The 24437-nt window shown below is 44.8% G+C and overlaps 1 protein-coding gene across 1 annotated transcript in view; it reads right to left on the minus strand.

Moving 5' to 3' along the window:
* ZNF398 (zinc finger protein 398) overlaps positions 1–22955 on the minus strand; it is a 37529-nt gene extending 14574 nt beyond the window's left edge. Inside the window, exons 1-4 of the mRNA XM_041753136.1 lie at positions 22668–22955; positions 18848–19243; positions 3507–3633; positions 2840–2953 (exon numbers count right to left, since the gene is read on the minus strand). Coding sequence (XP_041609070.1) covers positions 2840–2953; positions 3507–3633; positions 18848–19243; positions 22668–22691 — 661 coding nt within the window. The 5' untranslated portion in view covers positions 22692–22955. The remainder of the gene's footprint in view (positions 1–2839; positions 2954–3506; positions 3634–18847; positions 19244–22667) is intronic.
* Between the last annotated feature and the right edge of the window lie 1482 nt (positions 22956–24437).

A 24437-nucleotide genomic window follows, 5' to 3' on the forward strand; every position in this document is an offset into this window, starting at 1 on the left:
GGAGCCCGACGTGGGATTCGATCCCGGGTCTCCAGGATCACGCCCTGGGCCAAAGGCAGGCGCCAAACCGCTGCGCCACCCAGGGATCCCCCCTGTCCTCAAGTTCTAGTAAATATCTAGGCTGATAATGAGCAATGTAAACTAAAACTACACAGAATCAACCCAGAGCATTAAATAAATTCAGTGCTTACACTGCTTGCTTTAATTTTATATTATATTATATTATATTATATTATATTATATTAACATATATTAACATATTTGGGAGCAGCCCCAGTGGCTTAGCGTTTTAGTGCCGCCTTCAGCCCAGGGTGTCTCTGCCTCTCTCTCTCATGAATAAATAAATAAATAAAATCTTAAAAACAAACAAACAAAAAAAGCCATATTTGGTTGACCAACCAACCACAAAGGGAGTCTTAAAAGCCACAGTAAAAAAACAAGTAAAAAAAAAAAATAAAAAAAAAAAGTAAAAGAAAAAAGCCACAGTAAAACTGAACTGTCAAGATGGCAGCTAAATGAAACTTTCATGTATCATACAAAAACAAGTTACTTTACATCTCTGCCATTTGTCCCCCAAAATAAAATGACACACTGATTTATATTAGCTGAAAAATATGTTAGATAACTGTTTTTTTTTCAGATAACTAATTGTAAACCAAGGAGTAATTTCTAATAATTACTATAATCAAGTCACCTATCTTTGTGATATGATTTTAGATTATTTATATCTATGATATAAAAGTTAATTAATTATTATTATTATTATTTATTTTTTAAAGATTTTATTTAGTCATGAGAGTCACAGAGAGAGAGGCAGAGACATAGACAGAAGGAGAAGCAGCCCCATGCAGGGAGCCTGATGTGGGACTCGATCCCGGAACTCTAGGATCATGCCCTGAGCCAAAGGCAGGTACTCAACTGCTGAGCCACCCAGGCGTCCCAAAGTTAATCATATTAAACCTGTTATACTGCTTAATAGAATCACCCACACGTTATTTTTTTTTTTTTTAAAGATTTGTTTATTTATTCATGAGAGACACAGGGAGAGAGAGAGAGAGGCACAGACACAGGCAGAGAAGCAGGCTCCATGCAGGGAGCCTGATGTGGGACTTGATCCCAGGTCTCCAGGATCACACCCTGGGCTGAAGGTGGCGCTAAACCACTGAGCCACCTGGACTGCCCTCACCCACACATTCTTAAAATATGTTTAGGGGTGCCTGGGTCGCTCAGTCAGTTAAGCGCTTGCCTTCAGCTCAGGTCATAAAGTTTTGAGGTAGAGCCCCACCTTGGGCTCCCTACTCAGAAGGGAGTCTGCTTGTCCTCTCTCTCCCCCTGTCTGCCCCTGCCCCTCCCCTTCTGCTTATGCTCTGTCTCTTGCTTTCTTTCTCTCAAATAAATAAAACCTTTAAAAAATTATCTTTTTTAAAAAAATATTTTATTTATTTATTCATGAGAGCCACAGAGAGAAAGGCAGAGACACAAGCAGAGGGAGAAGCAGGCTCCATGCAGACAGCCCGATGTGGGACTTGATCCTGCATCTCCAGGATCATGCCATGGGCTGAAAGCGGCACTAAACCGCTGAGCCACCCGGGCTGCCCTAAAAAATTATCTTTAAAAAATAATATGTTTGGCAAACACATGCATTCTTTGTAAGTAAGGGAATGTTAAGATCTGAGCAGTTCATTGTATGTTCAATTGACCTCAAAAGAAAAAATATTAAACTCTAGGTTAATGATATTCATATGGAACTATTTATGGGGAAGTATATTAATGTCTTGATTTGGAAATGAACTGAAAATAGGATGGATTCACAGGGATTCAGAGATGGGATAAATACATGATAACGAAGTAAAGTAAAATATTAGTGGTAGAATTTAGGTGGTTAGGTATCTAGGTGTTCATTGCAAAATTATTCCAACTTTTCTGTTTGGAAATTTTCATAATACATGTTAGAAGAAAAATAACAGTGTATGGGAGAGGGGATGGGTTGTAAGAAAAGTTTATCTAATAGAGCTGTCTGAAGGATGAACTTTCTGTGAGCTTTCTATCCAGCAAAGAACAAAATGATGAGCTTTTTCTGATAGCAGAAGGAAGACTTGAGAGAAACAGTACAACGAGACTTGGGTGAGCAGTGTTTCCCACACAATACCAAGTAGCTACCAACCAAATAAACTAAAGAGAGGTCATTAATGATAGTTGGCTCCCAAACCAGGCAAAGTCCACTTTGCCCAGGTAGACATCACTGGGCTCTGCTGGTTAAGTGTGTCTCTGAGGAACCAATGCCCCAAGCATTTCTTTTTTAAGATTTTATTTATTTATTCATGAGAGAGAGAGAGAGAGAGAGACAAAGACAGAGACACAGGCAGAGGGAGAAGCAGGCTCCATGCAGGGAGCCTGACATGGGACTTGATCCCGGGTCTCCAGGATCACGCCCTGGGCTGAAGGTGGCCCTAAACCACTGAGCCACTCAGGCTGCCCTGCCCCCAGCATTTCTGAACAGCAGTGTGTGTATTCACTGAAGCCACTTCCCCCCATATGAGCATAACTGCTTCCCCTGCCATCTAAGGACATGTTTATCTTACTAAAAACTTAAATCTCAAAACTTTTGTCATGGAATACCATTAATAGCCCTCAGATGCATGGTACTGATGGAAGAAGGTAAAGGACCAGCAATCTCTAAGTATTCTCTCCTATTTAAATGTTTGAGGATCCATTCACAGTCTAGCTGCTTTAGTATGGAGAAGCTCTAGGAGTCCCAAGCCCTGCTTACTCAGTTCTGAGCCACTGTCTCTGACCAGGAAAGGGAGATAACCAGTGGATAATCTCTTCTGTTACTTACCTTCACTGGGGTCTGTGGGAATCTCACTTTCCTCTGGTCCTGCCTGGTCCTCTGTAGTATGTTCTCTTTCTGGCTGAATCTGAGATAAGACATCAGGTTGATTCATGGCATAATCTAGGAGAGGAAGAAAGCAAAGACGGTATGAAAAAGAGATCAATGAAGATGACAACTAATTAACTGCCATTAAGGCTGAACTGTAGGTTTTAAGGTTCATGGTCCCAGAGGATTTCTATTAGCATCTTTATCACTTTGCCCCAACCATTCACTTCCGATAATATCTATCTGGAAAGCATGTAAGAGGAGAGGTAATGTGTGGGAATGGCATGTGTGGTAGCACTGCCCGCCTGCTACTTTCACTGAGTAACAGTAACAGTGTGCTTCAAGGGCGAGAGCAAGACCCTTTCAAAGTGAAGGATACCCACAGAAACCATCCCGCTGGCACACCCAGAACCCTGAGCTGTATTCTCTGTCCTGCGAATTGGCAGAAGGAGAGATGATGATTTCCCATTTAGCTAGAGTGAACTGGAAATCTTTGCTCGTGACCAGAATGTGAAGTGAGGATAGAGTAAAAATGAGGACTTCTGGTGGACAAGGGACTGTTCAAAGCCCCCTTGGAGCTGCGGTCACCCCTTGGAGCAATCAAAGAAAGGTGACAGCTTAGCCTCACCCATGGAGATGAGAGACTCGTAGTTGCCCTTCATGATATTCTTGTAAAGTTCTTTTTGCCATTCTTCCAATTTTTCCCACTCCGGAGTGGAAAAATAGATGGAGATATCATCAAATGTCACAGGCACCTGAAATTATAATCACACTGGGGTTAGTCCCTCCTGCTACAACTCAGGCATTCAGTATATCTTACTGAGAACCTACTTGTCATAAAAAAAAAAAAAAAAAAACTGTGTAAGTTGCTGGGAGGATACAGAAAAAACTTAAGGCACAGATCCAACCTCCAGGAGTTGAAGATGTTTTCAAAGAGAAAGGCAATCAACTTTAGGGCTACAAGTTTTGGGAGGTTAGAGAATATTACTTGTAAACAAACAGTCTCGCATAGAGACAGGCACAAATGCAAAGCAGTACTTAATTCATGTAATACAAATATTCCGAATATCCATTAAGTACAAGGCTTATCCTAATTGCCAAGATTATTTTAAAAAATGGTTTCTGCCCAAAATAAGCATATGATTATATTCAAAATGAGACATGGACAAGAAATTCTGGATATTGAGTTGTAATGGGGCTAGGATGAAATCTAGAAGAGGTAGGGCTCTGGTTAGTCCTAAAAGACAGGCAGGTTAAAAACAGGCCTGATGGGAATGGGAAAACACGTGGAAGGCATGGAAGACTGGACAGTACTTTCAGAGGACAATTATGAAGCCTGCCTAATTGGAGTTTAGGCTTCATATAGGGAACAGTCATATGCAGAACAGAATCCCCTTGCCCTCTGGCATTATTTGGTCTAAAGCTCAGTACTTTTCCCAGGGCAAAAACTGGAAGGTTCTTCTGTAAAGAAATAAAAGAGTTGCCTCCCCAGGAACCTAGCATAAAGCTCTCCTCATCCTGGTGTTTAGCTGTTCATCACATAAGGCTAGTTTACCCTCCTATCACTGGTCAACTTTCTACAGTTCAACTTTTTTTTTTTTTTTTTTTTAAGATTTATTTGTTCATGAGAAACACACACACACACAGAGAGAGAGAGAGAGAGAGAGAGAGAGCAAGAGAAGCAGAGGGAGAAGCAGGCTTCATGCAGGGAGCCTGACGTGGGACTCAATCCTGGGTCTCCAGGATCAGGCCCTGGACTGAAGGCGGCACTAAACCGCTGAGCCAACTGGGCTGCCCTACAGTTCAACTCTTAAACACGAGCTAAGCACGAACTATCAAGGACCATTTAGAAAACCCCGCCGCATGAATAAGAAAGACTAAAATAAGGGAAGAAACTGTGGAAAAAACAGAAATACCTTGGATTTTGAAAAACAAAACATACCATGATTACTTCCTAATTAGTACCCCCACAAAAATTTGAGATATTACACCATCCATAAAATAAAACAAGATTCTATGAAGAAAAGAAAATCAGAGAACAAGAAAGACTCTTGGAAACTACTATACACACACATACTCACACTTCTTCCCAAAAATTAAAAAATTCAATAAGAATACCCACTTGTTTTCATAAACTTAACATACCATTAAGAATCAAAGGTCTATACGATACTATGAGGCAACTGGCTTTATTTTCCAATTGCTTCATTTGTGGAATTTCTTTTTCCCTCCAACTAGGAACTTTGTTTGTTCTTAGGGGCCAGAACTATAAATTACTCATTTTACATTTTGCTCAGCATCTAAAGCCATGGTGGGGGCAAGTGTAGGCTCTCAACAGCATATTTTCATCTAATGTCACTACACAAGAGATTTGTGATATGTTACAACAGAAACATATGATACAATAATGACAAAAATAAAGGATCAGGATGGGTTTCTGGTTCAAGAATATGAACTAAGGGGATCCCTGGGTGGCGCAGCGGTTTGGCGCCTGCCTTTGGCCCAGGGCGCGATCCTGGAGACCCAGGATCGAATCCCACGTTGGGCTCCCGGTGCATGGAGCCTGCTTCTCTCTCTGCCTGTGTCTCTGCCTCTCTCTCTCACTGTGTGCCTATCATAAATAAATAAAAAATTAAAAAAAAAAAAGAGTATGAACTAAAGCACATATATATTTCTCTTTCCTCCCAGAGCTCTACTGAAATGACTGTAAATAAGATCAGCAAGGACTAGAGAGGAGGGGCAAGATGGCGGAAGAGTAGGGTCCCCAAATCACCTGTCCCCACCAAATTACCTAGATAACCTTCAAATCATCCTGAAAATCTACGAATTCGGCCTGAGATTCAAAGAGGGAACAGCTGAAATGCTACAGTGAGAAGAGTTTGTGTTTCTATCAAGGTAGGAAGACGGGGAAAAAGAAATAAAGAAACAAAAGGCCTCCAAGGGGGAGGGGCCCTGCGAGGAGCCCGGCTAAGGCCGGGCTAGTGCCCCCAGGACAGGAGAGCCCGTCCCGGAGGAGCAGGAGCTGCAGAAAGGCGCCCGCAGGGAGTTAGAGCAGGACCCCAAGAGGGCGGGGATGCCCTCAGGTTCCCCGGGACACTAACAGACACCTGTGCCCCCTGAGAGTGCGCCGAGCTCCCTAAGGGCTGCAGCGTGCACCGCGGGACCCGGAGCAGCTCCGAGGGGCTCGGGTGGCGGCTCCGCGGAGGGGGCTGCGGGGCGGGAGCGAATCCAACAGCGCAGACCGGGAGCACAGGGCGCCGGGACACAGCCCAGGATCCGGCCTCCCCCGGGACAGGCAGAGGCCGGGAGGGCCCAGGACAGCAAGGACGCTCCTGCCCCGAGCTGAGCAGATCAGCGGCCCCGCCCCGGAGCCCCCAGGCCCTGCAGACCAAGAGCCCCAGAGTTACTGCGGGGGCTGAATCCAGGTTTCCAGAGCTGGCCCCGCCACTGGGGTTGTTCCTCCTGGGGCCTCACGGGTAAACAACCCCCACGGAGCCCTGCACCAGGCTGGGGCAGAGCAACTCCCGCAAATGCTAACACCTGAAAATCAACCCCCAGAAGACCAGCTAGACGGACAAGTTCCAGGGGAAGCCAAGGGACTTAAAGTATACAGAATCAGAAGATATTCCCCCGTGTTTTTTTTTTTTTTTATTTCTGATTGCTTCCCCCACCCTTTTTTCCCCTTTCTTTTTTTCTTTTTGTTCTTTTTTCCTTCCTTTTATCTTTTTTCTTTTTCTCTTTTCTTTCCTTCTTTCTCTTTTTCTCCTTTTCCCAATATAACTTGTTTTTGGCCACTCTGCACTGAGCAAAATGACTAGAAGGAAAACCTCACCTCAAAAGAAAGAATCAGAAACAGTCCTCTCTCCGACAGTTACAAAATCTGGATTACAATTCAATGTCAGAAATCCAATTCAGAAGCACTATTATACAGCTACTGGTGGCTCTAGAAAAAAGCATAAAGGACTCAAGAGACTTCATGACTGCAGAATTTAGATCCAATCAGGCAGAAATTAAAAATCAATTGAATGGGATGCAATCCAAACTAGAAGTCCTAACGACGAGGGTTAACGAGGTGGAAGAACGAGTGAGTGACATAGAAGACAAGTTGATGGCAAAGAGGGAAACTGAGGAAAAAAGAGACAAACAATTAAAAGACCATGAAGACAGATTAAGGGAAATAAACGACAGCCTGAGGAAGAAAAAACTACGTTTAATTGGGGTTCCCGAGGGCGCCAAAAGGGACAGAGGTCCAGAATATGTATTTGAACAAATCATAGCTGAACACTTTCCTAATCTGGGAAGGGAAACAGGCATTCAGATCCAGGAAATAGAGAGATCCCCCCCGCCCCCCCTAAAATCAATAAAAACCGTTCAACACCTGGACATTTAATAGTGAAGCTTGCAAATTCCAAAGATAAAGAGAAGATCCTTAAAGCAGCAAGAGACAAGAAATCCCTGACTTTTATGGGGAGGAGTATTAGGGTAAGAGCAGACCTCTCCACAGAGACCTGGCAGGCCAGAAAGGGCTGGCAGGATATATTCAGGGTCCTAAATGAGAAGAACATGCAACCAAGAATACTTTATCCAGCAAGGCTCTCATTCAAAATGGAAGGAGAGATAAAGAGCTTCCAAGACAGGCAGGAACTGAAAGAATATGTGACCTCCAAACCAGCTCTGCAAGAAATTTTAAGGGGACTCTTAAAATTCCCCTTTAAGAAGAAGTTCAGTGGAACAATCCACAAAAACAAGGACTGAATAGACATCATGATGACACTAAACTCATATCTGTCAATAGTAACTCTGAACGTGAACGGGTTTAATGACCCCATCAAAAGGCGCAGGGTTTCAGACTAGATAAAAAAGTAGGACCCATCTATTCGCTGTCTACAAGAGATTCATTTTAGATAGAAGGACACCTACAACCTGAAAATAAAAGGTTGGAGAACCATTTACCATTCAAATGGTCCTCAAAAGAAAGCAGGGGTAGCCATCCTTATATCAGATAAACTGAAATTTACCCCGAAGACTGTAGTGAGAGATGAAGAGGGACACTATATCATACTTAATGGATCTATCCAACAAGAGGCCTTAACAATCCTCAATATATATGCCCCGAAAGTGGGAGCTGCCAAATATTTAAACCAATTAATAACCAAAGTGAAGAAATACTTAGATAATAATACACTTATACTTGGTGACTTCAATCTAGCTCTTTCTACCCTCGATAGGTCTTCTAAGCACAACATCTCCAAAGAAACGAGAGCTTTAAATGATACACTGGACCAGATGGATTTCACAGATATCTACAGAACTTTACATCCAAACTCAACTGAATACACATTCTTCTCAAGTGCACATGGAACTTTCTCCAGAATAGACCACATACTGGGTCACAAATCGGGTCTGAACCGATACCAAAAGATTGGGATCGTACCTTGCATATTCTCAGACCATAATGCCTTGAAATTAGAACTAAATCACAACAAGAAGTTTGGAAGGACCTCAAACACGTGGAGGTTAAGGACCATCCTGCTAAAAGATGAAAGGGTCAACCAGGAAATTAAGGAAGAATTAAAAAGATTCATGGAAACAAATGAGAATGAAGATACAACCATTCAAAATCTTTGGGATGCAGCAAAAGCAGTCCTAAGGGGGAAATACATCGCAATACAAGCATCCATTCAAAAACTGGAAAGAACTCAAATACAAAAGCTGTCCTTACACATAAAGGACCTAGAGAAAAAACAGCAGATGGACCCTACACCCAGCAGAAGAAGAGAGTTAATTAAGATTCGAGCAGAACTGAACGAAATCGAGTCCAGAAGAACTGTGGAACAGATCAACAAAACCAGGAGTTGGTTCTTTGAAAGAATTAATAAGATAGATAAACCATTAGCCAGCCTTATTAAAAAGAAGAGAGAGAAGACTCAAATTAATAAAATCATGAATGAGAAAGGAGAGATCACTACCAACACCAAGGAAATACAAACGATTTTAAATACATATTATGAACAGCTATATGCCAATAAGTTAGGCAATCTAGAAGAAATGGACATATTCCTGGAAAGCCACAAACTACCAAAACTGGAACAGGAATAAATAGAAAACCTGAACAGGCCAATAACCAGGGAGGAAATTGAAGCAGTCCTCAAAAACCTCCCAAGACACAAGAGTCCAGGGCCAGATGGCTTCCCAGGGGAATTCTATCAAACGTTTAAAGAAGAAACCATACCTATCCTACTAAAGCTGTTTGGAAAGATAGAGAGAGATGGAGTACTTCCAAATTATTTCTATGAAGCCAGCATCACCTTAATTCCAAAACCAAAGACCCCACCAAAAAGGAGAATTACAGACCAATATCCCTGATGAACATGGATGCAAAAATTCTCAACAAGATACTAGCCAATAGGATCCAACAGCACATTAAGAAAATTATTCACCATGACCAAGTAGGATTTATCCCCGGGACACAAGGCTGGTTCAACACTCGTAAAACAATCAATATGATTCATCATATCAGCAAGAGAAAAACCAAGAACCATATGATCCTCTCATTAGATGCAGAGAAAGCATTTGACAAAATACAGCATCCATTCCTGATCAAAACTCTTCAGAGCGTAGGGATAGAGGGAACTTTCCTCGACATCTTAAAAGCCATCTACAAAAAGCCCACAGCAAATATCATTCTCAATGGGGAAGCACTGGGAGCCTTTCCCCTAAGATCAGGAACAAGACAGGGATGTCCACTCTCACCACTGCTATTCAACATAGTACTGGAAGTCCTCGCCTCCGCAATCAGACAACAAAAAGACATTAAAGGCATTCAAATTGGCAAAGAAGAAGTCAAACTCTCCCTCTTCGCCGATGACATGATACTCTACATAGAAAACCCAAAAGCCTCCACCCCAAGATTGCTAGAACTCATACAGCAATTTGGTAGCGTGGCAGGATACAAAATCAATGCCCAGAAATCAGTGGCATTTCTATACACTAACAATGAGACTGAAGAAAGAGAAATTAAGGAGTCAATCCCATTTCCAATTGCACCCAAAAGCATAAGGTACTTAGGAATAAACCTAACCAAAGAGGTAAAGGATCTATACCCTAAAAACTATAGAACACTTCTGAAAGAAATTGAGGAAGACACAAAGAGAAGGAAAAATATTCCATGCTCATGGATTGGAAGAATTAATATTGTGAAAATGTCAATGTTACCCAGGGCAATTTACACGTTTAATGCAATCCCTATCAAAATACCATGGACTTTCTTCAGAGAGTTAGAACAAGTTATTTTAAGATCTGTGTGGAATCAGAAAAGACCCCGAGGGGATCCCTGGGTGGCGCAGAGGTTTCGCGCCTGCCTTTGGCTCAGGGCGCGATCCTGGAGACCCGGGATCAAATCCCACGGCGGGCTCCCGGTGCATGGAGCCTGCTTCTCCCTCTGCCTATGTCTCTGCCTCTCTCTCTCTCTCTGACTATCGTAAATAAATAAAAATAAATAAATAAATAAATAAATAAATAAATAAATAAATAAATAAAAAGACCCCGAACAGCCAGGGGAAATTTAAAAAAGAAAACCATAGCTGGGGGCATCACAATGCCAGATTTCAGTTTGTACTACAAAGCTGTGGTCATCAAGACAGTGTGGTACTGGCACAAAAACAGACACATAGATCAATGGAACAGAATAGAGAACCCAGAAGTAGACCCTGAACTTTATGGTCAACTAATATTCGGTAAAGGAGGAAAGACTATCCATTGGAAGAAAGACAGTCTCTTCAATAAATGGTGCTGGGAAAATTGGACATCCACATGCAGAAGAATGAAACTAGACCACTCTTTTTCACCATACACAAAGATAAACTCAAAATGGATGAAAGATCTAAATGTGAGACAAGATTCCATCAAAATCCTAGAGGAGAACACAGGCAACACCCTTTTTGAACTCGGCCACAGTAACTTCTTGCAAGATACATCCACGAAGGCAAAAGAAACAAAAACAAAAATGAACTATTGGTTCTTCATCAAGATAAGAAGCTTTTGTACAGCAAAGGATACAGTCAATAAAACTCAAAGACAACCTACAGAATGGGAGAAGATATTTGCAAAGGATGTATCAGATAAAGGGCTAGTTTCCAAGATCTATAAAGAACTTATTAAACTCAACACCAAAGAAACAAACAACCCAATCATGAAATGGGCAAAAGACATGAAGAGAAATCTCACAGAGGAAGACATAGACATGGCCAACATGCACATGAGAAAATGCTCTGCATCACTTGCCATCAGGGAAATACAAATCAAAACCACAATGAGACACCACCTCACACCCCTGAGAATGGGGAAAATTAACAAGGCGGGAAACCACAAATGTTGGAGAGGATGCGGAGAAAAGGGAACCTTCTTACACTGTTGGTGGGAATGTGAACTGGTGCAGCCACGCTGGAAAACTGTGTGGAGGTTCCTCAAAGAGTTAAAAATAGACCTGCCCTACTACCCAGCAATTGCACTACTGGGGATTTACCCCAAAGATACAGATGCAATGATACACCGGGATACCTGCACCCCGATGTTTCTAGCAGCAATGTCCACAATAGCCAAACTGTGGAAGGAGCCTCGGTGTCCATCAAAAGATGAATGGATAAAAAAGATGTGGTTTATGTATACAATGGAATATTACTCAGCCATTAGAAACGACAAATACCCACCATTTGCTTCAACGTGGATGGAACTGGAGGATATTATGCTGAGTGAAGTAAGTCAATTGGAGAAGGACAAACATTATATGGTCTCATGCATTTAGGGAATATAAATAATAGTGAAAGGGAATATAAGGGAAGGGAGAAGAAATGTGTGGGAAATATCAGAAAGGAAGACAGAACATAAAGACTCCTAACTCTGGGAAATGAACTAGGGGTGGTGGAAGGGGAGGAGGGTGGGGTGGGGGGTGAATGGGTGATGGGCACTGAGGGGGGCACTTGATGGGATGAGCACTGGGTGTTATTCTGTATGTTGGTAAATTGAACACCAATAAAAAATAAATTTATTTAAAAAAAAAAGAAAAAAAAAAGATCAGCAAGGACTAAATCTAAAGTGGTGGCAAGAATGAGGAGTAGCCATCACTGGACCAGAATTTTTGATAAGTTTCTCACTGAGACACAGAGGACAGGCATTTGCTAGGGCCCAAGGCGTGTAAGGAAGCTGCAGCTCTGTGATACGCACAGGAGGGACTACAGTTGAGGAATCCAGAGAATTCCAAGCTCAAAGCTGGCAGACACATGGAGCAGGAATAAAAGTGATGACAGCTGCAGTTTGAAGGTCTGTCTTTGGAAGAGCAGGGATCCCTCTGCTGTCATCCCAGAAGCAGAGTGATGATTTACCCAAAAGCTGACACCATACATATCACCTCTAAGAAAATGGAATAGCTTCCTGGAGACGTTCTGTGAACCCAGGGTGGGTGTTGACAACACAGAACTGCCTTACTCTGGCATCTTGGTGGTCCTTGTGCTCCCTATTAGCTCGTTGCCACGGTAACTCAAAGCAAAGCCCACCTACATCTAGCATCAGTAGAGACAGCTCTCTCTTATTAAGAAAAGGTCTTTTTTTTTTTTTTTATGATAGTCACACACACACACACACAGAGAGAGAGAGAGAGAGAGAGAGAGAGAGAGGCAGAGACAAGGCAGAGGGAGAAGCAGGCTCCATGCACCGGGAGCCCGATGTGGGATTCGATCCCAGGTCTCCAGGATCGCGCCCCGGGCCAAAGGCAGGCGCCAAACCGCTGCGCCACCCAGGGATCCCAAGAAAAGGTCTTTTGATTAAAGAGACTCACATGGTGGCAGAGAAAACAGGCCTCCTATAATTGACCTATTAATCAGTTGAATCCTTCACTTATCAATATACAATCTAACAATACTCAGTGTTTAAAAAAAAATTACAGCACCAAGATGAACAAACACTACAAACTATCCTAGAAGGAAAAAACCACAATGAACTAACAAATCAAACAGACCTCTAATATGTATTCCCAGAGAAATTCAAATATTGCATCCATTAAAAAAAACTCAGGCTGCTCAAAAAAAAGGAGCTAGAAATATTCTTGAAAATTAAATATGTAAAAAAAAGAGAAAAAAAAGAAAATTAAATATGTATTAAAATGATTAGAAAGACTGGAAAGAAAGATTAGGGAACTCTAAAAAGGTGAATAACAAGAAGAGAAAGTTAGAGACAAAGATGATGATCCATCTTTCCAGAAAGGGGAAATGAGGATGAAATACTATAAAAATGGAATTATGGAAGAAAAGTTCCCAGAGCTGGAAAGACCCATTTTCTGACTGAAAGATCATACCAAGCACCTGACACAAATATTAAAAAACCTACCTCCAGACACACCCTCAACACATTTTAGAAAAACAAGTACAAATGGAAGATGAAAACTTCTAGATGGGATCCCTGGGCGGCTCAGCAGTTTTAGTGCCTGCCTTTGGCCCAGGTTGTGATCCTGGAGTCCTGGGATCGAGTCCCACGTCAGGCTCCCTGCATGGAGCCTGCTTCTCCCTCTGCCTATGTCTCTGCCTCTCTCTCTCTGTGTCTTTCATGAATGGAAAAATAAAATCTTAAGAAAAGAAAGAAAAAAGAAAAGAAAAGGAAAAGAAAAGAAAGGAAACTTCTAGAGAGAAGAAAATTGATTTCTTACAAATGGGTTTGATATTCATTTGGAATACAAAAATATTAATTTGGAATTGATTTGGCATAAAGGTTTTTATCAATGGTATTTCATGTTATGAGACAAAGGATCAATCCCTTTCAAATTCTGCAAGAGGGATGCCTGGGTGGCTCAGCGCTTGATCCCACAATCCTGGGATCGAGTTCCACATCGGCTTCCCTGCATAGAGCCTGCTTCTCCTTCTTCTTGCCTGTATCTCTGCCTCTCTCTCTGTGTCTCTCATGAATAAATAAATAAAATCTTAAAAAAAAAAAAAATCTTAGAGGGCAGCCCCGGTGGCGCAGCAGTTTAGTGCCACCTGCAGCCCGGATGTGATCCTGGAAACCCGGGATCGAGTCCCATGTTGGGCTCCCTGCATGGAGTCTACTTCTTCCTCCGCCTTTGTCTCTGCCTCTCTCTCTCTCTCTCTGAATGAATAAGTTAAAAAGAAAAACAAAATTAAAAAAAAAAAAGACCATAGGTCCTAAAATTTCTAAAATAAAAAAAAAAAGTCTTAGAGAAATGGAGTATCATTCAGCCTTAAAATGGAAATGCTGACACACTGTAACACAGGTGAACCTGAAGGGTGTTATGCTGAGTGGAATAAGTCAGTCACAAAGGGACAAACAGTGTAGAATTTCACTCATATGAGGTCCCAAGAATAGTCAAATTCACAGAGATAGAAAGCAGAAGGTTGGCCCCAGGGGCTGGGGCAGGAGGCTTAGGACTCCTTAGGGCTGGGGCTTAGTGTTTGATGGGGATGGAGTTTCAGTCTGGGAAGTTCTGAAGATGGACAGTGGGGATGGTGGTCACACTTTACATGAATGTACTTAATGCCACTAAACTGTACATTAAACATTGCAAAAATGGTAACTTTTATGTTGTATTTATTTTACCACAATTTTTTTTTAAAGATTTTGTTTGAGGGGGGAGAGAGAGAGCACGAGCAGCAGGGAGGGGCAGATGGAGAGGGAGAGGAAAGGCAGGCTCCCCACCAAACAGGGAGATAGGTCATCGGGCATGGGACGCAATCCCAGGATCCTGAGATCATCACCTGAGCCTTGGGCAGGCCTTTAACCAACTGAGCCACCCAATTTTTTTACCACAATTTAAAAAATTGAAACTGGGGTGTCTGGGTGGCTCAGCAGTCAAGCATCTGCCTTCGGCTCAGGGCCTGATCCCGGGGTCCTAGGATGGAGTCCCACATCGGGGATGATCTCTACCAGCAGAGAGCCTGCTTCTCTGTCTGTGTCTCTGCCTCTTTTTCTGTGTCTCTCATGAACACATAAATAAAATCTTTAAAAAAAATTAAATTAAAAATTAAAAAATTGGGATCCCTGGGTGGCACAGCGGTTTGGTGCCTGCCTTTGGCCCAGGGCACGATCCTGGAGACCCGGGATCGAATCCCACGTCAGGCTCCCGGTGCATGGAGCCTGTTTCTCCCTCTATGTCTCTGCCTCTCTCTCTCTCTCTCTCTCTATCATAAAAAAAAAAAAAAAAAAAAAAAAAAAATTGAAAATTGAAACTAAGAAGAAAGCTGTGGAAAAATTATTCTGATCTTGGCCCTCAAAAGGACAGAGTAAGAACATTTTCAACAAAGCAAAGACACAAACTTTACTTCCCACATTTAAAGCCAGTTAATCTTCAGTATATTCTAATTTCATGAAGAAATCTTTAAGAGGGACACTGGGTGGCTCAGTGTTGAGTGTCTGCCTTCAGCTCAGGGTGTGATCCTGGGGCCCTTGGATTCAATCTCTGCAGGGAACCTACTTCTCCTTCTGCCTATGTCTCTCTCTCTCCCTGGATCTCTCATGAATAAATAAATAAAATCTTTAAAAAACACCTTTAAAAAACATCACATTATTTTATATATGATTTCGGAGTTTAAAATGGAGAGGTTACATATTTTTTTTTTTTAAGATTTTATTTATTTGGGATGCCTGGGTGGCTCGGTGGTTGAAAGTCTGCCTTTGGCTCAGGTTATGATTCTGGAGTTCTGGGATCAAGTCCCACATTGGGCTTCCTGCATGAAGTGTTTATCCCTCTGTCTATTTCTCTGCCCACCCCCCGCCCCCGTGTGTGTGTCTCTCATGAATAAATAAATAAAATCTTAAAAAACAAAAAAAGATCTTATTTTTGGGGGGGAGGAGCAGAAGGGGAGGGAGAGAGGCAGACAGAGATGGGGAAGGAGACTTTCAAGCAGACTCCCCACCGAGCACAAAGCCTGACATGGGGCTCCATCTCATGACCTGAGCCAAAACCCGAGAATCTAAATGTTAAGACATTATTATGTCTTATTAAGGTAAGATAATGGATACACACTTTAACTTACCTTCTCTGCTAATTTTGTGGCAAATACTAGTCTAAATTGTCCCACAGAAGTCCCAGAGAGGCTGCAGACACACAAGTGAAACACACTGGGGAAGGTTCTCTGTCGGATGTGAGCTGATGTCCCTCCCTGCATGCCTGGACAGAGGCATCGGTCATCCTTCTCTCTTCCCACTCACTCTTCAATTTGCCCCCTTTCAGATTTCTATACCCCCCTCCCCCCCATCCTCACCCTCCCCACAGGGCAAGAGAACTCTTGGCAAGGTCACCAGCTAGGTCTCTGTTGCCAAATCATACTCTGTCCTCATCTTTCTAGACCTCTTAGTAACATGAACCAAAACGACAACTCTCTCCTCAAATGCTTTTCCTTGTTCTGTGACCCCACATACTTTCCAGTCTTGTTCCCACCTCAGTGACCATTCCTTTTCAGCCTTCTTTGCTGGCTCTTCCTGCTCCGGGGCATGGTCTTTGGACTCTTTCTCCTGCTTCTCCACTTTCTCGCCCGAGGCAATCACTTCCAGCCTCATGACTTACAACATGATCTGTGCACCAATGACTGCCAAATATTTCTCATCTTTGAGCGGCAGAGACCACTTACCATCATATGTCACAGTCATCTCAAACCTACTGCTGCCAAAAGAGAAGTCCTCATTCCCTCCCACTCCTCAAGACATATCCCATCTCAGTAAATGCCACCACATTCCAGCCGGTTCTTCAAGCCAAAAGCCTGAGTCAGTAAACTTGAGGTAGGAAAAGCATATGCTCTGGAGCCAAATGGGTAACGATATCACTCTATTATTTGTATTTCTGAACTATATGATCTTGGGCAAGTTAGGTTTCTTATGAAAATAACTAAAGCACTGAGAACATTAAGTTCTAGGTGCATTATCATAGAGTAAATTTACAAAGATCATTGTCCTTCGTTCCCCATTTGCTAATTCCCATCAGTAACTCCAAACCCATCAATTCCACCAAAGGTCCTGAACCTGTCCACTGCTCGTCTCTACCACTGCTACCCTCACCCAACCTACTCTCATCCCTCCCACTATTACAGCTGCCTACTGCTTCTGTTCTTACCACCTTGACCCACTCTCCACAGAGCAGCCAACGTGATTTGTTCAAAATATAAACCAGAGGGATCCCTGGGTGGCGCAGCGGTTTGGCGCCTGCCTTTGGCCCAGGGCGCGATCCTGGAGACCCGGGATCGAATCCCACGTTGGGCTCCCGGTGCATGGAGCCTGCTTCTCCCTCTGCCTGTGTCTCTGCCTCTCTCTCTCTCTCTGTGACTATCATAGATAAATAAAAATTAAAAAAAAAAAAAAAAAAGAAAAAAAAAAACAAAAAAACAAAACAAAAAAACAAAATATAAACCAGATAGAGCTCCTTTGCTTAAAACCTTCAATTTCTTAAAAAAAAAAAAAAAAAAAAAAAACCTTCAATTTCTTTTTTTTTTTAAGATTTTATTTATTTATTCATGAGAGAGACAGAGAGAGAGAGAGAGAGAGACACAGGCAGACCCTCTGCCTGTGTCTCTCATGAATAAATAAATAAAATCTTAAAAAAAACAAACAACACTTCACTTTCTTTCCATTACACCTACAATAAAACCAATTGTTCTCCTTGGCCTCCAGATCCTCTACACATCAGTGACTCACATCCCCAATCGCATATTAGACTCCACTATGGAGCTGTAAATACTATTAATGTTTAGGCCCCATCTGGGACCCACTAAATTCGAATCTCTAGTTGTGATACCCACCAAAATGTAAAGTCAGGGCTGAAAAACACTGCCCTGAATGACCTGACCCCTACCCACTTAAATAGGCATATGCCTATCTGTTCACTACATACCAGTTAATGGGCCTTTCCCCATGCCCTTCAGGACTTTGCACTGGGCGTTTGTTCTGCCTAGAAAGCTTTTCCTAGATCTTCTCACAGCTGGGTCCTTCCTGTCATTCAGTCTCAGCCTAAATATTAGCATCTTTATGATAGCTTCTCTGAAATCCCACATAAAATAAATCACCAAATAGCACTTTTATTTTTTATCTACACACTTAAATGTATTTATTTTATCTTTCTTTCTCCACTAAAATACAAGCTCCAGGGACTCTTAAATGAATTGTTCAATGCTGTGCCTTTAGGATATAGATATGGAGCAAACAGTATGTGCTTAAGGAAACTAGCTGCCACAAAGCTGTACTCCATGGCTTAAGAATACATGGCTTAAGAATTCCATGGCTTTTGGTTTGTGGGCTACTCCCTCCAGCAGGGCCAGGCCCTAGCACCACAGCAAACTTCTGTAAAAGATGCTAAGGGACAGATCACGTTAATCCTAGATCTACAGAGAGCCCCAAACCCTTATATTTACTCTACAGCTCTTCCCTCTTCCTCCTTTTTTTCACCAGAACTAGAACAGATTCAGACAAGCTGATTTAAATGATACTTAGTTTCCACATCAAGGTTGTGGCAAGCAGGTTAACAAAGAAAAAAGTGACTCCGCAGTAAAGAGTAGGAAAAAACGTAAGAGGAAAAAATCTATCTGCCAGGTAGTCAACTTTGAGTTGGAAAGAGTTTTCCACTGGTGCCTGGGTGGCTCAGCCAGTTAAGCAATTGCCTTCAGCTCAGGTCATGATCTCAGGGTCCTGGATCGAGCCCCAAGTCAGCAGGGAACTTGCTTCTCCCTCCTCCTCCCCCCACCCCCACTCTCATGATCATATTTGTTCTCATTCTCTCTCTCAAATAAGTAAATTTTTTTTTTTAAAGGAAAGAATTTGACACTTCAAATTATTGCTACACTGAATGCTACACAAAATGCTTCCCAAATAGGTAAACAAAAGCCACCTCACCTTTCCTTTAGCCAGATTGGCCAACACCGTCCCTTCCTCCCAGTCCAAGGACTAGGGGCACCACTTTCCATCAACAAGTGAGGGAATTACCTTCGGGATATCTCCTTTAATGCCGGGTGGCAGCCGCAGAATCCAGAAGTTCCTGTTCCTCAGCAGGTTCTCCAAGTTCTCCAGCCGCCTCTGCAGCAGTCCATACTCCTGCAGCAGGGTCCCCAGCACAGCCCACTTGCCCTCCAGTTGGTTTCCAAGGTCAGCCACCGTCTTTTCACAGCTGGCTAGCTTCTTCTCTGCTGTCCCCGTCCGTCCTTCTAGGTGCAAGAGTCGCCGGCTGTGGACCTCCACCTTTCTCTCGATAGCCTGCACAGCTGCCACCACTGTCCACAGGGAGATGGCCGCAGTCTGCAGGTGTGACTCATTTGCTGCTGGGGGCGTGGGAAGAGGAAGGGGCTGCAGCGACGTAAGGCATTCGGAGTCCCATTCAGAAGTCTACATGCAGTGGAGAGATGAGACAAGGCATTGAGTGTCGGAAGGAGCTCTAATGCAAACTGAAATCAAAGGAGGACTGGTTAACCGGTTAACCAACTGAGATTACTCTAAATATCGTTTTCGCACTGCCTCCATAAGCTTCATCTTAATGGGACTCATCAGCATCGAAAGCCAAGAGAACTGCTTTGGTGGTTCAGCGATGAATTAAGTAAGTAAATGAATGAAACTGGATCAAGAACCAGCCTGGCATATTCCCTGGGATGCCAGGCCCTAGAGCCAACTGTCTGGAGGCTCAGGTTGCTGCTGTACCCTCTATTTCTGGAAAAGGCCTAAGGGCACCAGATCTTTCCAGGTTTCACTGAACTCACTGCCCTCTGATAAGCCCTTTATTGATTTATGCTCTGGCTCTGTCCACCACCCTGCTTACAAACCACAATCATACCACTCAGTAATAGTTAATTGAGAATGCTGGGTATGAAGAAAACATGATGGCTATTGTCAAATATTTGATGGCTATAAAACAGAAGGCAGAACAGACTTGTTTAATATTATACTGCCTTTACTCCAGAGGGCAGAACTAGAAACAACATGGAATTTTCAGGCAGGCAAACTCTGGCCTATATAAATAATTTTTGAAACTAGATCTCTCCAAGAACATTACAGGCTGTCCCGTCACTGAAAATGCTACTAAACAAAAAGTAGATTAAAAATAAATTCCAACAACAAATAGGAGGTTGGACCAGAATGACCTCTACAGAGCCTTCCAACTCCATGCATCTGAGAACATCCTCCTGACCACAACCTCCCATCTCTCCAGCCCACTAGCTACTTGCTCTGACCATGTCTTTTGCTCCAGGCTGGCAAGCCTGTTCCAGGCTTTGTTTTCTTCCTCAGCTGATCATTTCAACCACCTTCAACCCCTTCTGCCTCACAGGCTCCAGCTCTGAAACGATCTAACTGTTCTTTCTCTCTTCCTGTAAGCAGGCTGCTAAACCGTACTAAAGAAAGTACCACAGCAGAGAGAACCAGTGTCACCAAACACCACTGGTTTCTGGGCTCAGCAGGAATTCAGTGCTGCCTGGTTCCCCCCAAGCTTCTCTTCCCATTCCATAACATGGCCACTACAAACCCCCAGCACACTCCTTAAACTTCTAGTACAGTGCTTCTCAAACTAATGTGCAATAAAAATCATCTGGAGATTTTGCTAAAAGGCAGACTTTGATCCAGGAGGTCTGGGAGGAGAATCGAGATTCTGTGTTTTGATGCTGCTGGTGTGGGGAGCATACATGAACACTCAGGCTCTGGTCCACTGCAGAATCCCTCAATTCCGGGGGGACAGGCCTCCTCCTTTGAGAAGAAAACTGGAGTAATGAAACTGAAACTCTTTTAACTTTCTCCATTTTCTCCCACACCCCTTCCCACTTCAAACTTGTCACTGACTTAATCCATGCTTTCTCCCTTCCCACAGGAACGTTTCACCCTGTTTATTTTATTTTTTTTTATTTATGATAGTCACAGAGAGAGAGAGAGAGAGAGAGAGAGAGAGGCAGAGACACAGGCAGAGGGAGAAGCAGGCTCCATGCACCGGGAGCTGGACGTGGGATTCGATCCTGGGTCTCTAGGATCGAGCCCTGGGCCAAAGGCAGGTGCTAAACCGCTGCGCCACCCAGGGATACCGTTTCACCCTGTTTTAAAAAAATTTTTTTTAAATTTTTATGGTAGTCACACACACAGAGAGAGAGAGAGAGAGAGAGAGAGAGAGAGGCAGAGACAGACGCAGGCTCCATGCACCGGGAGCCCAACGTGGGATTCGACCCCCGGTCTCCAGGACCGCGCCCTGGGCCAAAGGCAGGCGCTAAACCGCTGCGCCACCCAGGGATCCCCTGTCTCACCCTGTTTATTTATTTATTTTTATTTTTTTTAATTTTTTAAATTTTTATTTATTTATTTATTTATGATAGTCACAGAGAGATAGAGAGAGAGGCAGAGACACAGGCAGAGGGAGAAGCAGGCTCCATGCACCGGGAGCCCGACGTGGGATTCGATCCCGGGTCTCCAGGATCGCGCCCTGGGCCAAAGGCAGGCGCCAAACCGCCGCGCCACCCAGGGATCCCTCTCACCCTGTTTAAAACGAATCTCTCCACTTATGCTCTGAATGCCAACTCCTTCCACGTTTTTAGGGACATTGTTCTTTTCTCTTATTTTATGGTATTTCAATCTCTCCTGATTCTTGTAAGACAGACCAGCACTATTCATTAGGGTGGCCACGTGTGGCTACTGAGCACTTGAAATGTGGTTATTTTGATTGGGATGTGCAGTTAGGATAAAGTACACACCAGATTTTGCACACTTAGTATGGGGGAAAATGTAAAATTTCATTAAGTTCTTCATATTGGTTACCCACTGAAATATTTTGTAACCATTGGGTTAAATAAAATACATTAAGACTAATTCCAACAATTCCTTACTTTTCGAATGTGACTACTAGAAAATTTAAAGTTCTATTTGTAGTTTCCATCATATTTCTTAGATAAGGTTGGCATAGAGACGTGATCATCTCTACCATATTAAAAATCGGAAAAAAAGGAAAACAGGTCCCAGGGCAGAGGCGGTGTTCCCCTCTGCTCTACTCACCTCACTGCTACTGTTCCCTCTTTTCCCTTCCTTCTCATTCCAGGCACTCCTCAACTGCCCATTCGGGCCCCTGACCCCCTGAAGCGGCTCTCCTTGGGGTGACCAAAGGCTTCCTTCCTAGCTGACAATCCCACGGCATGCTCCGTGGCTCCCGTGCGCAGGGCCTCTCTCGGGCGTCTGTGCGGCCCCAGCAGCTGGGAGACCGCCTGGCAGGCTGCGGGCCTGCGGGAAACAGCCGCGGAATGAATAAACACACGGAAGCTGCTCCCACCCTCGGAACCCGCGCCGCTCGGGCACAGCGGCCTCCGGCCTGGCGGGCGCGGTCAGACCCCCGGCGCTCCCGCAGGCCCTCCTCCCGCCGGCGGCATCTGCGGCTGCGCGAGGCTCAGGTGCAGCACCCACCGGGATGTTCCGCCGGGACTCCGCGCCGAGTATGGCCGAGCCAAACACCAGACCGAGCGTCTGGCCCGGGCCGCGGCCGTAGGGGGGCCGAGCCCCTCTGCTCTCACTCCTTTTTGAGGAGCGGAACATGCGCCCTCCGCCCCACACGTCCAAACGGGGAGGGGGCGCCCTGGGGCTCGCACCCGCCGCGCGGGGACTTGGCGATGGGGGAGGGGGCGCCCTCCCAGCCGCGAGCTCGGCGTCCGCGTCCCCCCCGGAGCCTCGGGCCCCTCCCGCTCAGCGGGACCCCGCAGCGCCGGTGCTCCGGGGCCCTGCGGGTCCGCGGCGCAGCGCCCTAGCGCCCCGCCGGTCCCGGGCTCGCAGCGCTCGGCACCAGGGCCGCCCTTACCGGAGCCGGGGCCGCCTCGGCCATGGCCCCGCGCTGTCCCGCCCGGAGTCTCCGGAGTCGCTGGAGTCGTCGCCGCTGCCGCCGCGCGGCCCCACGCAGGCCGACCCCCGCCTCTCGGCCCTGCCTTCCCCGCCCGGGCTCGCGCGGCTGCTCGGGGCGCGGGGACGCAGCGGAGGCACGGCGGCGGCCGGTGGAACCAGGGGGCGGGCAGGCTTAGCGGCGCTCGGCCCGCAGCGGCCCCTCAGCTGGCGCTGTATGGGCACCGAGCGCGCCCTGGGAACGGCTCCGGCCTAGACGCCCCGCAGGCCCGCCCGCCCGCCGCCGCCGCAGCGCGCCCCCTGCCGGCCCGGCGGCCGCTTCCGCCCCGGCGGTGGAGGCGCCGCGCCCGAGGGCTGTTTGGTCACCCACCCGCCCCGCCCCCCCAGCCTTGAGCGGAACGGGGCTTGGGGCCCAGCCCCCAACCCGGGCTCTTTCTGGGGGAGCGCGTTTCTTCCTGAAGGCCCGGTGAGCGGGCACCGCCCGAAGGGAGGCGCTCCGGCGGGAGGGCGCCCGGCTTGCAAAGGGGGCAATGGGCGGAGTGCGAGTGCTCAACCGGCGGGGGAGGGCTGGTGCATTGTGCTAGGGGCCCAGTCTGTGACCGAGAGACGTTCGTCTTTTGCAGAAGTAGCAAATGTGGCTAGCGAGGCGAAGACCCGCCTGGCCCGGTTGGGACCAAAACTTAAATCGACAGTCGTCTTCACCCCTCGGATTATTGAAGTTGTGGCTTGCTGGGTCTGTGCTAGTGCGCAGGAGAGAGCGAGCCCAGCGAGCGTTAAGTTACCTCTGGAGGTTGCGTGTTTCAGGTTGACAAAACCAGTGTGTGCTTGCAGCTACGATAACCACATAACCCTGAGTTTCTAGCACAGTCCTCCTTTCAGCTCAACAGGAGTGGAAATCCTCCCAAGCCTGTACTTCAACAAGTGAATCAAGCCCATGTCCATCACAGCCAAAGTAACAAATCACAAAAGTATGAGAACCATCCTGGTGGGGCACCTGCTCTGAGCACGCAAGCTGTTTCTTATTTTAGACTGCTAGCTATACCGGTAGTTTGAAGTCAGCCTGAAAATATATTTTGGCCAAATGATGAAAGCGTGCTAGTTAAAAATTGCTATTTTCTAAATGCAAATGTTACCATAACATAATGAACTTGTAGAAAGAAAAGAAAAAAAAACCCCACAAACCTTCTTAGAAAGCAAATTCATTTCTATGATTTTATTGTTAAAAACGCAGTAGTTAAAATATTAAAGTTTGACCTTCTAAGACAGGAACAGTGATGTCTCAACTCTGGCGACTGCTGGAGGCTTTTAAGGCCATTAAACCGGCTCATTTGCATTACTAAATAAAATATTTTCAAAAAAATAAATTAATTAATTAAATAAATAAAATATTTTCAACTGAGCTTCATGGTAGTAAGGCTACTTCTGCTGGCATGATATGGTAGTGCTGTCACCAATTTATTGTGTTTCTTCCTCTAATAGGAAATTATGATACTTTGTTCCTTTTTAATTCTTTTTTTTTTTTTAAGATTTTATTTATTTATTCATAGACACAGAGAGAGAGGCAGAGACACAGACAGAGGGAGAAGCAGGCTCCATGCAGGGAGCCTGATGTGGGACTTAATCCCGTGTCTCCAGGATCACACCCCAGGCTGCAGGCGGCACCAAACCGCTGCACCACCAGGGCTACTCCCCTTTTTAATTCTTTTTTTTTTTTTTTTAATTTTTTATTTAT

Source organism: Vulpes lagopus, chromosome 4 (genome assembly GCF_018345385.1).
Source record: "Vulpes lagopus strain Blue_001 chromosome 4, ASM1834538v1, whole genome shotgun sequence".
In the NCBI taxonomy this organism is placed as follows: Eukaryota; Metazoa; Chordata; class Mammalia; order Carnivora; family Canidae; genus Vulpes; species Vulpes lagopus.